Source organism: Mustela nivalis, assembly GCF_964662115.1.
Source record: "Mustela nivalis genome assembly, chromosome: 1".
NCBI lineage: Eukaryota > Metazoa > Chordata > Mammalia > Carnivora > Mustelidae > Mustela > Mustela nivalis.
Genome location: NC_139020.1, coordinates 25,333,778 through 25,347,797, shown reverse-complemented (window position 1 = coordinate 25,347,797; position 14,020 = coordinate 25,333,778). Strand labels below are relative to the sequence as shown.

General features: G+C 40.6%; 2 protein-coding genes across 3 annotated transcripts in view; one reads left to right on the top strand and one right to left on the bottom strand.

Annotated features, from left to right (window-relative positions):
• LOC309870116 (protein EURL homolog) overlaps window positions 1-7,702 on the bottom strand; it is a 32,594-nt gene extending 24,892 nt beyond the window's left edge. The window contains exons 1-2 of one of the 2 annotated variants that reach the window (XM_082742215.1): window positions 7,302-7,702; window positions 6,281-6,414 (exon numbers count right to left, since the gene is read on the bottom strand). In XM_082742215.1, coding sequence (XP_082598341.1) covers window positions 6,281-6,414; window positions 7,302-7,435 — 268 coding nt within the window. In that variant the 5' untranslated portion in view covers window positions 7,436-7,702. Of the gene's footprint in view, window positions 1-6,280; window positions 6,415-6,781 lie in introns of both variants that reach the window. The other variant, XM_082742216.1, reaches the window with a different exon arrangement.
• LOC309870124 (uncharacterized protein) overlaps window positions 7,647-14,020 on the top strand; it is a 223,488-nt gene continuing 217,114 nt past the window's right edge. The window contains exons 1-2 of the mRNA XM_082742251.1: window positions 7,647-7,756; window positions 9,226-9,264. The gene's annotated coding sequence lies outside the window, so the exon portion shown is untranslated. The remainder of the gene's footprint in view (window positions 7,757-9,225; window positions 9,265-14,020) is intronic.

The following is a 14,020-nucleotide window of genomic DNA, read 5'->3' as shown; positions in this document are numbered from 1 at the left end:
CCCGTTTGTGCTCTCTGATGAATGAATGGAATCTTTAAAAATAAATAAATAAATAAAAAATAAAACTTAGATGTGCATATACCTCTAGCTGAATGGACAGAGTAATGATACCCATAAGTAACTTGCCCAAGTTCTCCCAGTTAATAAATGGGAATTTGAATGCCGACAGTCTGCTCTGGAATGTGTGCCCGACCTGGCATTTCTGGACCTTTGGAACATGGTCTCAGGAGCCTGTGCTCCTGGATCACTACGCTTCGGTGACTGTGCAGCCCCAGCCTGAGCATCAGGAACAAACAAATCTGTGCTCCAACAGTTATTCTGCCAAGTACTCTTCTTGGAACAAAGGGCAACAACTGGGTTTGGCCTTCTGAAATAGATTCTGGCACAATAATTTCAAGATTAAGAAATACAAATATGAAACTACTCTTCCTGGTTACATGTGAGTGACAGATGTGTCCAGCTGTAGAAAAGCAAGCTTCCTTGTAAAGGTGTGAGGGAGGTGGAATTACCATGTTGGTCTATCATCAACAGAGTCAGGGAGAAGGTAGGAAGAGTTTTTCCAAGATTCTAATCTCTAACTTCCTTCATCACACAAGCTCCTAACAGAGTAAAATACTGGGAGAGGGTGTCTCTTAAGAACAGTAGCATTAATCATTACATGTTATATACTGAGATAGGTCAAAAACTTGAAAATTCTTAAATCCTTCTGGCAACAAGTCCACATGTGATCTGGCCGCATACCCATCCTCAGAATACAATCCTTCACTTTGCTAAAATCCCTTCTAGTTCTAACTCCAGGATTAGAAGAATCATTAGATCATGACTTGTTGGTAGGAGCTGGAGCTCAAATAGTTTGTCTTCGATGTGGAATAACCTTTAATTACTAGAAAGGCCTCTCTCTATGGCTGCTTTCACCTGTTGCCTACTCAATATTCTTTGTCCCTTTCTTTGAAAAATACTGATTTTACTTGGAGCAGCTTCTCTCAAAGGGCAACGAAATTTGTAAAAAACTATGTGGAAATTCAGGGAAAACTTTTTAGATGCAGGAGACTACTAACAGATGACCCTGAAGGTGGTTAAGTATGTGGTAAGGAAGGTGGGATAGAGAAACAGAAACAGTTTGAGACCTTCTAATCACGGAGCTACCATACCAATTTCAGACTCAACTTCTTTTTATATGGGAGATATAAATATCCATTTCACCATTATTACCTGGATTTCCTGTTATATACAGCCAGATCTCATTCCTAATGGATAAAACTTCCCAACCAAAATTTGTGTACAATCTAAGTTTTAAGTTCATCCTAGACTTTAGAATTAGAAAATGTAACAAAGTTAAAAGGGAGGGAAAGTTGCGAGTAACTTCAAAGCAGCCAGGGATAAGACTGTGGAACCTGGCTCCTCATAAATGGTTTACCAGTTAAGTCCCAAGTCTTCATTAGATGTTGTTAGCCTAGATTCAATTATTTTTGTTTAACAATATTCTACAATTTAACTTATCACCAGCCAAACCCACCTGCCACTTCCATCCTTCCTCTTTCTGATCATATAATGAGGTTTTGCTGTTAATGCCACTAAAACGTGTTCAGTTTATTCAAAGTGTTACAGGTACTTTAAAGGCATCAAAAAGGCAGTTAAGAAAAAAAAAAATAATAACCTCGTGGCTGTATTTCTAAGTATATCAAAGAGAACCCAGTTAAAGTTCAAAAGTCACATAAGTTTTATATTTAAAAGTGCTCTCTTTATTTAATACCAATGTAAGATATCTGCAATTATGTGACACAAGTGAAAGAGGCTAATGCCAGATTCAGTTAGCTACTTACACAGTTTCCCTATCATAAGGGATGGGTCCTTTTTACTGAAGCGCAAAGATGCTGGAATGTCAGAAGCAGGACCGTGGAAGAACTAACGACAGACTCAGTAGTAAATAACCAGTTTTCACATCCAAACCGAATCAGGACTTGATGAGATTCAAACTGTTCTCTGACTACCAACCATGTGAACAGTGTTTTGGTCAAAGACACAGAATCAAGAAAGAACAAGATTAATAGTAATCACTAAGTTTACCAGTGCCTTAACCAAGAAAAAACACCTAGGATTTTTCTTGCTAGAAAGATACCGAGGATCTGAATTTGGGTTGGCTTCTAGAAAATATCCTAGAAAGTTCAACAAATTAGGGGGAGAATGCCAAGATGCACGAGTAAGCATTAGTGATGCTTACTAATCCACCATCAAGTTAGCCTAGAACCTTGCTTGGCATAAGAGGAACTGATCCAGTCTTAGGAAAAAAAAAAAAAATCTCCACAGAAAAGAAAGGAAGTCAATTCTTAGAGGAAGGTAGGGATGCTCTAAGAATTATTTGCACAGCTTTTTGGCACAAAATGAAAACAGACAGCATGAAGTAACGTCAGAATTCTGGATCTTTCTCCCCTCCAGTTTCATTTCTGACTCTGTTACCTTGTACAACTGAGTCTCATTACCGGCTTCTGACCATCCTGGGCTAACTTTCTCCCAGGCTCAATAGCTTAGGGAAAGGTAGTAATTTCATCACTATTTGTAGAGATCTTAGCATAATGTACTATGAGGCATATTAGACTATATGCACAAACAAATTTATAGTGTTTTGAAAGCCATGGATATAGGCCACGGGTATTACTAAGTTTATGCATCTGTCTTCTAATCCATAGGCAAATTATTCTAATGGTGAATTACAGGAACAAAGAAAAATCAATCTTATGAGCACTTGAAAAGAGTTGAATTCTCAAATACACTTCTTAGGTCTTTGAAGTATACAAGGAAGTATTCAAAATGTAGGTACTATTTCCTTTTAATTACTATAAAGTCACAGAAAAAAAGGCAATTAAGGCCATGCTCAGAATACGAAATCTAGTAAGATTTAACTGTCTTGTTATTTCTCTTTCTCCTTTTGTTTTCATTTTATAAATATATGCATGCACACAACTTTTAAACAAGAGGCCATTTGATTAGACCAGTTTTGATGTGACCTAGTCAGCAATCCCAAAGCCGTAAAATATTTTTGTTTACTACAAATGTGTGGACTCAAAATTAGGTAAATTGTTATTATTCCTCAAGAAAATTTTTAACTGGTCTCTTAGCAGAGAAAATAGCATGCTTTAGAGCAAATTTAGCCACTAGTAAACTAAGAAACCAGGTAAGATCAACATTACCATACTGCAAAATATTACACCAAACTAGTAAAGTTAAATGTCATGTTTTTATAAGTTCTCTTACATTCTAACATTCATTAATTGGCATTGTGCTAACAGCTTTGCAGGGGGAAAAAAACCTTAAAAGACTTTAATAGATTTATTGACATAGACAAGAATATACCTTGTTATTTTTCAGGTATATGATTACTTTATTATCACATTTTTTTAATTGACTTTTAAAAACCTGTATACTGATATGAAAACCAAAATTTTGTGTAATTCAGAGTTCTCATTTCCCTCCCTTTTCTCCTCTAAGTTAAAGTGGTTATAATAGAACTAGCTTGTCACTGGGACACCTGGGTGGCTTAGTGGGTTAAGCCCCTGCCTTTGGCTTAAGTCATGATCCTGAGGTTCCTGGGACTGAGTCCTGCATGGGTCTCCTTGCTCAGCAGGGAGCCTGATTCTCTCTCTGCCTCTGCCTGAGACTCTGCCTGCTTGTGTGTGCATGTGCGCTCTCTCTCTCTCTGACAAACAAACAAATAAATAAATTTTTTTTAAGATTTTATTTATTTATTTGACAGAGATCACAAGTAGTCAGAGAGGCAAGCAGAGGGAGAGAGAGAAGGAAGCAGGCTCCCTGCCGAGCAAAGAGCCCAATGTGGGACTCGATCCCAGGACCCTGACATCATGTCCTGAGCTGAAGGCAGATGCTTAACGACTGAGCCACTCAGGTGTCCCAAATAAATACTTAAAAAAAAACAAAAAAAAAACAAAAAAAAACTAGCTTGTCACTGCAATAAATATAAAAATGTTGAGAATAAGGTGAGATGAATGCTTAATTCTAAAATAATGTTTCCTCATGAAGGTTTAATTCACATTTTCAAATATAAAATCTTGAGTGTGGTAGAGTACAAAATGGAACAGTTCTAATTCAAATTGAGAACTGTCTTTTAAGTTAAATTTAACTATTATTTCAACAACATAGAACTTCTACTTACATATTAAGGTAAATAGTATCAGGGTGCAGGGTGCCGGGGTGGCTCAGCCTGTTTGAGCATCTGCCTTTGGCTTAGGTCACGATCTCAGGGTCCTGCGATCAACCCCTACATTGCCCCATGTTGGGCTCCCTGCTCAGCAGGGCGTCTGCCTCTCCCTCTGTCTCTCCCCCATTGCTCATGCTCTCTCTCAGATAAATCGAATCTTAAAAATATAAAAAATTAAAAGAAATACATTATCACAGGGCACCTGGGGGGCTTGGTTGGTAAGTGTCAGACTTGATTTTGGCTCAGGTCATGATCGTAGGGTCCTGAAATATAGCCCATGCTCAGTGAGAGGTCTGCTCGAGATTCTCTCTCTCTTTCCTTCTGCTCTCCACCCCCCATGTTCTCAGAAAGTGTGCTACCTCTCTGAAATAAATAAATCTTTAAAAAAAAAACCAGATGTTATCAGAAATGAAATATTTGCAGAAGTGGTACCTGAGAACTATTTGTATATTCTCTATATAATGACAAAAAGCCAGTTAAAAGGCGTATTTTTAAAAGGCTAGAAAAGCAACTTATGGAAGTTTAGGTTTCTGTGGAAATAGTCTATCACAGCACGATCACCACTAATGATTTAGTCAGAAGCACTGGTTAGGAAAAGCTGGCTGCTGGAGTAGCAAGGATAGCTAATTAGGATTCAGGGAAAGGGGTTTCTAATATTAGCCCTATCAACTAATAAATACTGACAATAGATCAATGGAATTAAGATCATATATGCTGGAAACAGATCACCAGGCCTCAAGCCCCAGCTTGTCAATTACTGCTGTGTGATTTCAAAGTGCTCTTCTTAGGTCTCAAAGGTTAGGATCCATCACCTTTAAAATGGATTACAGAAGCCATCTCAGAGCTATTCCAAGTTAAATAAGGTAATCCATGTAAGGTGTTTTATTATAGTGTCTGGCCCTAACAACAGCATGGTATCACCACTACAGCAACCTTGAACAGTCTTATTTGGCCCTCAGTTTGTAAATATAGGTTTGAGCTGGATCATTTCTAATGCCTTTGTCCACCCCAAATTAAAATCTACAATGTAAAAGAATATATAGGGCCAACTCTATTTTCAAAGAACATAAAATTAGATCTTTCACTGTAGTATTATTAAGGACATAGTAATTCAGATGCTATACAAGAATCATATTTCTAAGCAAGCCCCTTTAAATTAGTTATAATTACTAGAGTCATTAAAGCTGAAGTTGTATGTATTCTATTTACCCCCAAGAAATTCAAGATCTTGCATCAGTGATCATGTTCAGCAAATATAATTCTTCCAGAGAGTAAAATGGCAAAACTATTATAACCGATATGATCTTAAATGGAAAATGAGTATCATATTTATATGCTTTTATTATAAAAATATTAAGATTCTTTTTAGAGTCATAAATATTTTTTAAAAATCAAGGTCCATAACATTAAGATTAAAGAAACACCTCCCACATGTTTCTTGAGGGCAAACTATTCATGTCCATACATGCATCAACTGTACGCCAATCCAGACAAATAGTACATGGTAACATTTTTTTTTAATAATTGGATAATTCTTTTTCATATGCTTTCAGAGATAATATTAAGAGATGTAAAAAAAAAACTTTTTAATTTTTAAAAATTATTAAGTGTGTGTGATTATTGAAAAGAGGTTATCTAAAAATTTTAAAAGTTTTTCCAGATAAGACAACACTAAGGAAAAGAGTTCTAGCTCACCTCAGTCAGGTACCAGCATGGAAGACCAAAGGAATTCAATTACATTTTATCCAACAAGGTAAAGAACAAAACCATCCACACAGGTCTGTTTTAAACTTGACAATAACGTCTCAACCCAGAAAACATGTTCACTAGTCAATACACATACTTTGTTTTTAGATTAGCAAAAACGGGATTAATACTGTGGGACTTAAAAAAAAAAAAGATTTTTAAGTTCACAGCGGTGAGAACTTCAGCTTCCTTCCATAAATCTTTAACAGATCTTCACACATCATACTTGGCACAATTTCTAGCCATTCAAGAAATTTTATTTTACCTTATAAACTAGTTCAGCAAAAGTAAAGTTCAAATGAGTCTACGCCGTGTCCTTACCCTCAATGTTTAGCTCAAAACAAACGTGGCAGAAGGAGAGGGTTTCTTTGTCTGTTCCCAGTTTACAAACACTGCAAATGTTGTCGTCATTCAGATCAATGTTTACAAACTGCTCCTCCTCGTTCATAGTGCCCCTGTCGAGAAACAGAAAGGGAGAGTTACGCCATTTCCAGAACCTGACAGCGGGGCGGGATTCGGAACTCCTGGGAGAAGGATGCTGTTTCTCTAATGCAACGGACTCCCCCAGCCAGCATCGCCACACTTGCGCTTCAGGGTCGCTCTTCCTGTGTAAGGACACGAAGCTGGTAAAACTTAAGGTTTGCCACAGGCGTCACATGCCCAAGCGCCTTTTTCTGATTCCTGTATTTCATTCGGCTGAGGAGGGCATTGGAAGGAAAGCAGTGGCGGGGGTTCTGCTCTGCTCAGTCCCGGCCCAGAGCTTAGCGGGGCCGCCAGGGGTCTTTCAACCTACTGAACGCTGTTAAATGCAGGGAAAACGACCTGTTCGGGACACCGCTCTGCTGTCTTCATTGTGGGGACCCCGGGGTGCGTTTCGCTAACTCGACGTAGCGAGGCTTCCCATCGGAGCTGCGCGGCGGGAAAAGACACGTGGAGGCGCGCACACCCGAGGACGTCCCGGCAGCGTCTCCAGCTCCGGCACGGAAGGCCGGGCAGCGGCTCCCCCGTGCGGGTCCGGCACCGCCGGCGCCGGGGTGTCCAAGCCGGGCTGGGAGGTGCCTAGGGGTCCCCTCGCCCCGGACTCTCTCCCACCCAGGAAGAAGGCGTCCAAGGGCCAAGTCAGCCCCGGACTCGGCGCCGCGGGGAGCCAGGCCCCCAGTCCACATCCGGCGTTGGGGGCGCGCCCGCCGCTCAGGATGCCGCGGACCGGAGTCCGTCCCTCCTTCCGTCGGGGCGCCCCGCGCGGACCGGTGCCAGGGGCCGCGCGGCTCGGAGCGCGAAGGCGGCGGGACCGCGGGACCGAAGCGCGGGCAGGTCGGGAACCCGGGCGCGAGGTCTTTACCGTGGGCTCCGCGCGCCGCAGGAGCAGTTCCGCGGGGCTCGGGCTCCTCCACTATTGTTTCCGGCCGCAGCGCCGGCGGCCGCGGCGGAGGCAGCAGCCGCGCGCCCGGCCCCGCCCCCTCCCGCCGATGCCATCCCGCGAAGGCTTGTGGGGGGAGGCGCGGAGAGGCGCGGTCAACGGTACGGCTGCGCGCCAGCGCGGCGGCGGCGGACTCGGCTTCTCTCCGCCTGCCCCGACGCCGCGGTCTGGGCGAGGACTTTCTCGGGACTCCGCCTCTCCCGGCCGTATCTCTCACGGCTCTCCGGGACCAGACGACTCAGAGACGGCCCCTCTTCGAGGCGAATAGATAGAGGAGTCCGTTGCCACCTCCCCCTTCTGCGTAGTGGAAACTACTGCCCCGGGGCGGGGGCTGAAAAGTGACGGTTTGGATGGGAGCAGGGGACAGAGACGCGTGGGTAGGATTTTGTTTGAAATAAGTAGACGGAAGCGGTAGTTAGAACTGAACGTCGAGTTAGGTTCCCGTTGAAATATGTAATAACAGAAAAGTTCGTATTTCAGGTTTCATAATTTAGGGATAATTTAAATACAGAACCTCACTTTTTAGATGGGGCTCCCCTCCCCTCTAATATGGTCCATTCCTTGCACGCCCACGGGGAAAATCCTCGGACACCCCGTCCCCATTACTTTTAGGTCGCGCCTGGTATTCAAACTCGGGTACTGAAATTCCTTTGCCCACTTTGCATGAGGTTTTAAGCCCCCCCCCCCTTAGGTTATAGTTCTTGCAGTCCTTTCACTTACATTGTCTATTGTAATCTTTACAGCCGCCTAGAGAGGAGCAACAGAAACTATTCTCTTATTTTGCAGTCTAGGAGTGACTAACTCCGATTATAGTTGGTTGGGAACAGACCTGGGGCTTGAACCCTAGGCTGCTGATGGAAAATCACTGGCATTTTCAACAGCATCATAAGCACCTGGACTGTTTACATTCCCACATAGGAAGCGGGCTGGGTTGTCCGTCTGCACCTAACTGAGAGCAGGAATGGATTCCATAGGTTCGAGAAACTTCTAGACCAAACTGGTGCCTGATACAAACCATCGATGTCTCAGGAAAATGATGTGTTCTTGCTGCTCAAAGTGCAGTAAATGAACCAGTGACATCATCATCACCTGATGTTCTGTTAGAAATGCAGAACCTCAGCCCTTACCCAAGATTTCCTCAATCAGAACCTGTATTTTAGTAAGATCTTTGGTGATTCCTATGCACCCTAAAGTTTGAGAAGCATTAACTGAAATAGAATAATGTGTGCTTTTTCTATTTGAATTTCTCAGTCTAGGTAGTTATAACTAAAATGTCTTGCATCATGGATTCTACACATCTTTTCAATGAAAGTGCTTTATAAAATCACCAAGACTTTCCCTAGAGCGAAACAAGTTGTTTTTAATTTTCAGAGTTATCTGTTTTTTTCTGTGACATTTTACCCTGTTGAATCTTCCTAAAATTCCCGACCCTTGTTTTTTTTTTTTTAAGTCAACAAATCCAGGCCTAATTTACAGAAATAAAATATTTGGACTTTAAAGGTAGGAATTTTAACAAATGTAGACACTGTGTAGCCACCACCCCAATCAATTTATTCAATATTTCCACAACCCCCGAATTCCCTTGTGCCTCTCCTCAGTCAAGCACCCCCACCTCTGATCTAATTTTTATTGCTAAAGGCAAGTTTTGCCTCTTCTAGAACTTCCTGTACATGGAATTAGATGGTATATATTCTTTTGTGATTGGCTACTTTGAGATCCATGATGCTTTTTTGTAGCATTCCTTTTTATTATTAATATTGCATAATTTGTTACCCCCTGAGTTGTTTTTAGTGTATGAATATTCATTTAAAAATCTCTTTATGTGTTCATGTTTTCTTTCTTGCAGGTAAATACCAAGGAGTGGAATTGTGGAATTGTATGTTAAGTACATATTTACTTTTAAAAGAAATTGCCAAGCGCTTTCCCAAGGAGTTATGCCATTTTATGCAGTTAGTACTGTTATGTCTCCTTGATGAATTAACCCTTTTCCTTTTATCTGTGGTAATAGTTCTTCTGAAATCTTCTTTCTCTGAGGTTGATATAGCCACTCCTGCTTTCTCATGATGAATGTTTCCATGTGTATCTTTTCTTCTCTTTTTATTTTTACCTCCCCTGTCTTTATAGTACTACATTTTTTTAAAGACAAACATAGTTGTGTTTTGCTTTTTAAATTCAGTCCGAGAGTCTCTTTTAATTGGTGTGTCCAATCCATTTACATTTAATGTAATTATTGATATATTGGGTTAATCTACCATCCTGCTTTTTGTTTTCTATTTGTCCTATGTGTTCTTTGTTACTTTTACCTTTTTGCAGGGCTTCTTTGGATGAGTTTTTTGTTTTGTTTTGTTTTTCTGTTTAGTATTTTGTCTCTATTTTATCTCCTCTACTATCTACATTTCATGTATGTGTAGGTGGATATATGTATGTATTTGGGGGCTGGAATATAGGCATGGTTTCGTGGATTCATCTTTAACTTATCACAACCCACCTGGGATAAAATTATAACATGTGATGTAAAATGTAAGAAGCTTACAATAATATATTTCTCTATTCTGATCATATATTGCTACATATTTTATTTCAAATGTGTTATATACTCCAAATGCATTATTTCCTTAATGAGCTATATTTTAAATAAATTGAATAAGAGAATAAAATAACTTTTATATTTATGACATATTTACCAATTTCAATGTTCTTCCTTCTTCTAGTTTATCCATATTGCAGCTTATATCATTTTCTTTTACTTGGAGAACTTCCTTTATTTATTTATTTTTTTTGTAGTGTTGCTCTCTTGGTAACAGTTTCTTTCAGCTTTCGTTTATCTGACAATGTCTTTATTTCACCTTCAGTTTTGAAGGAATCATTCTGTATATATAGAATTCTAGGAAGATGAAGATAGCTTTTTGTCTTTCAGCCTTTTAATGATGTTGTTCCTTGTTCCCTGAGATTGTATTGTTTCTTAGGAGAAGTCATTCTCCATATCTAGTAGTGGATCAGCTTGATCTTTTGAGGCTTGTTTTTAAACTTTCTGAGGATCTAGATTATCCTTTTGTTTTAAGGATTTTCTTGTCCTTTCCTGAAGAATTTGGCTTAGGCTTTCTGTTATATGTAGTAGGTCTTCATCGAAGTTTCTGTACCCTCATTGGATAAAATTCAAATGACTCCTTCCTCTGTGAGTTCCATTTGTTCAGATTGTAGTTCCCCAGTAGTTCCTCCCCCACCCCGGTAGTTAATTTTTGTCCAGTCTCTCAGAGCCCCTCACTCTATGCATGCACAGCTTAGTATCCAGGTACAGACTTAATGAGTATTCTGAAATTCTTTCTGTATAGTTCTTCTTTTTGAAAACTACTTATTGCAAATTCCAGACATCTTGTTCTTCCCAAACTCAGTGTTTGGCTCCTCAGCCCAGCTTTGCATGTCCCTATGTTGACCATGGTCCAGAAGTACCTCCAGGCATAAAACTGGGGTAAACTGTAGGAGTAAACTGTAGGGCTCATCTCATTTTTTTCTTTTGTATGAACACATCTTTTGCTTTCTTGTGTTTTAGTATTTGAAAATAGAGATTTCATCTATTTTGCCCAGTTTTCTAACTTTTAACAGTTAGTCTGGTACTCCTTACTCTAACCTGGCTAGAATGCCTTATTTTGTCAGTAGATCCTTTATTCACCAGACAAGTGCTTCTTCACAGGGTCTCTTTGCTTCTGATCCTGTTCTTTCAGTTCACCCATCACAATCCATCCTGAAACAAACACAGATGAAGTCTTCTTCCCAAAAACTTGTCATGACTTTCTCACTTTCTCCTAACAGTAATACATAAATCTGTTTACCATTTAGACGGCTACAGTGGGCTTCCCAGTTTACCATCTCATTTGATAAGACCTGACTTCTTGGATAGTGAAGGATTTTGTCTTCAACTGCAATCCTTTCAACTCTGGTAACTCAAGAGAGTGTGCAATAATGTGTTATAAGCTGTAAAATAATGTACAAAGACCAGGTGTATGATTGGTTCTTGACCTGAAACAGTTATTAACTCGACTTAGACCTACGGCAGGTAGGCATTCTTTCCAATATAAGTAACAGAAAACCTGATTAACAGTATCTGAATCATTTGTTTCACAGAACAAAGTCAGAGGAACCAGCTGCTGGCTGTTGTTCATTGGCTAATTTTTGTCAAGACTATCCTCTCTGGAACTATTCTGGGTGTCCTCTGAAGAGTGGAGAATGTACCCTACAATTAGGTAACCTATTTTCTAACAGGCAAGAGGATAGTGACGGAAGGGTAGGGGAATTTGGAGGAAAAGCCACCTCTTTCATTTTTGCAAGAAAGGAAAAGCTTTCCTGAGAAACCCTGGTGGATTTCTGATTATATCTGATCACCAGAACTTAGATGACAACTATGGATTCCAGGAAAGTGAGTATTTAGATTTTCTAGCTTCTTTGACAGAAGGCAAGGAAGAGAGATTGACAAACCAATAATGACTGCTGGAGAGTTTATATACTTTTCTAAAAGTCACTTTTGTATGTGGAACAATGAAAATAATCCTTACTTATCATTCAATGAATGTCTGCTATAAGGAATTCTCTTGTCTTCTCACTTTTCTGAATCCCCACAATTCTTGCTCAGGCCACTGCTCTTTTTGGTATATTTTTCATGCATTGTTCCATTTTAAAGTAAAGCAGTCAGTATACTTAGTGTATCTGTCCCTTCATCTCTCACCCTCTGTCTTCAGGTCTTGTCACATTATCTCTTTCTCTGCTGTTGGCGATGTGACTCCATTTAGCCTGGAAGATGGGGTGTGTGCTGCCACTGGCTTAGAGCTTTTTAATACCATGACTCTGAAGGTACTGGGAACTCAAGATGTGGCACAACGTATTACATTGTCTTTTCTACTTCTTTCATACGCTCCCTCTACCATGTGACCTTACAATTCACTACATTGGGCAGAATATATTTTCCCACTCTAAAGGAACGTTAACAAACATGACAGTGAGACGAGACCTTAAATGTGCTTGTGTGGTTTAGCTGGGCTTCCTGTGCCTCTGCCACATGGCCAAGAATTTCACCCAGATGGTTGCTAGTCCAAGCAGTAGGAGAGATGTGGAGCAGAACTGGGCTTAATCTGCAGCCTAAAGCTAGGTAGGCCCCGCTGACCTAGAGACACTGGATAGAGGTTGGTTGCTATAAGCACTGAATTGTGGTTTGTTTTGTTATGCAATACATTGCAGTGATAGCTGTTAATGCAGTGGGACTCTAAATGGCCAAGTTCAATCCATGTGCTCATTCCTGAATTTGTTACAATGGCTGGTACCTTAACTGGCCAGGCTTGGATTACCTTCCACTTCTTTCTTCTCCACCTCGCCAAAAAACTGAGGTGGTCTCAGGAATGGGGTTACAGGTATTAAAATTTGATCCTGTGATATGGTAGAAGAGTTACTCCAAAAGAAAGTGGTTGCTGTAATCAGAGGAGGAGAGTAGGTTTGAAAATGTAATAAACAGGCAAAAACTGTCATAATCTACCCTGGTGCTCTTTATACTCCGTATTCACTGCTAAATTTTAAGCTGATTGTGTGCAGGAATTCTGCCTTACTCATTTTGTGTTTATTCCAACACTTGAGGTATCTCACACATGTCTTAAATCAGTTAAGATTAGGTTTTACCACAAGTACCGTGAGACTGGCAAACAACAGTATCTTTAAACGGTGGGAATTTTTTCTTTTGCCTTAAAGTCTAGAGGTGGGCAGTCCAGGGTGGGTGTGGTGGCTGATTCGCCAAGTCCTTAGGCATCCGTGCAACTTCCGGCTTTCTTCTCAGTCATCCTGTGAGGTGAGGCTCCTCTTGGTGCTCAGACATAGGTTCCTTCATGGACACTGCATTCCAAACAGCAGGGTGGAGGAAGGGGAGAGGGCACAGCAAGAATGCCTGCCAGCTGCTATTTAGGAGCATCTCTCAGGAGCGGCCACACAACATTTCTGCTCACCTCTCACTCTTGTGATGGGAAGAGCCTTGCTGAAAAGGAAGCTCAGGGAACAGGTCTTTCATCTAGCCTCCGTGTGCCCACCTAAAAGCCAGGGCTTTTGAAAGAGGGGGTGGGGATTTTGGAATAGACAACAAGCCGTCTCTGCGGCAGTGCTCAATAAATTTTTGTTGTATCAGAGTGTGAGTGGCTGAATCACATATTAAAACTTAAAGGTCGTTAATAAACCCCGAAGAGTAAACTTTCGTCCTTCGATGCATGGCAGGCTTAAAGAAGATACTTAAGGTTTCAATGCCTACTTAAGCAGTTTCTCATTTTTAGAAAGCAAGAAAGCAAAAGTGGATGATTTGTTTTAGAATTCTTTTTGCTCTGAGTTGAAATTGAACAGTGTTGGCAGGCTCTTTTCAGTTTTCTTGATCCATTTTCTGAAAGTCTAACCCTCACAGAATTCTGGACAGAGTCTAGTGCTGCCATATTGGAATCCTTAACTGTAAAAAAATTGTCTCTCTTAAAATTATGTCTCCTCTTACTCTTAGACAAGCATCCCTTTCAAAGCTTGGGATACAGATATTTGCATTAAAGGGATTTACCACCTATAGTTTCAGTAATGCTAACATTATGGGTTAGCTGTCTGCTGATCCATTGTCCTGTTGTGCAGGCAGA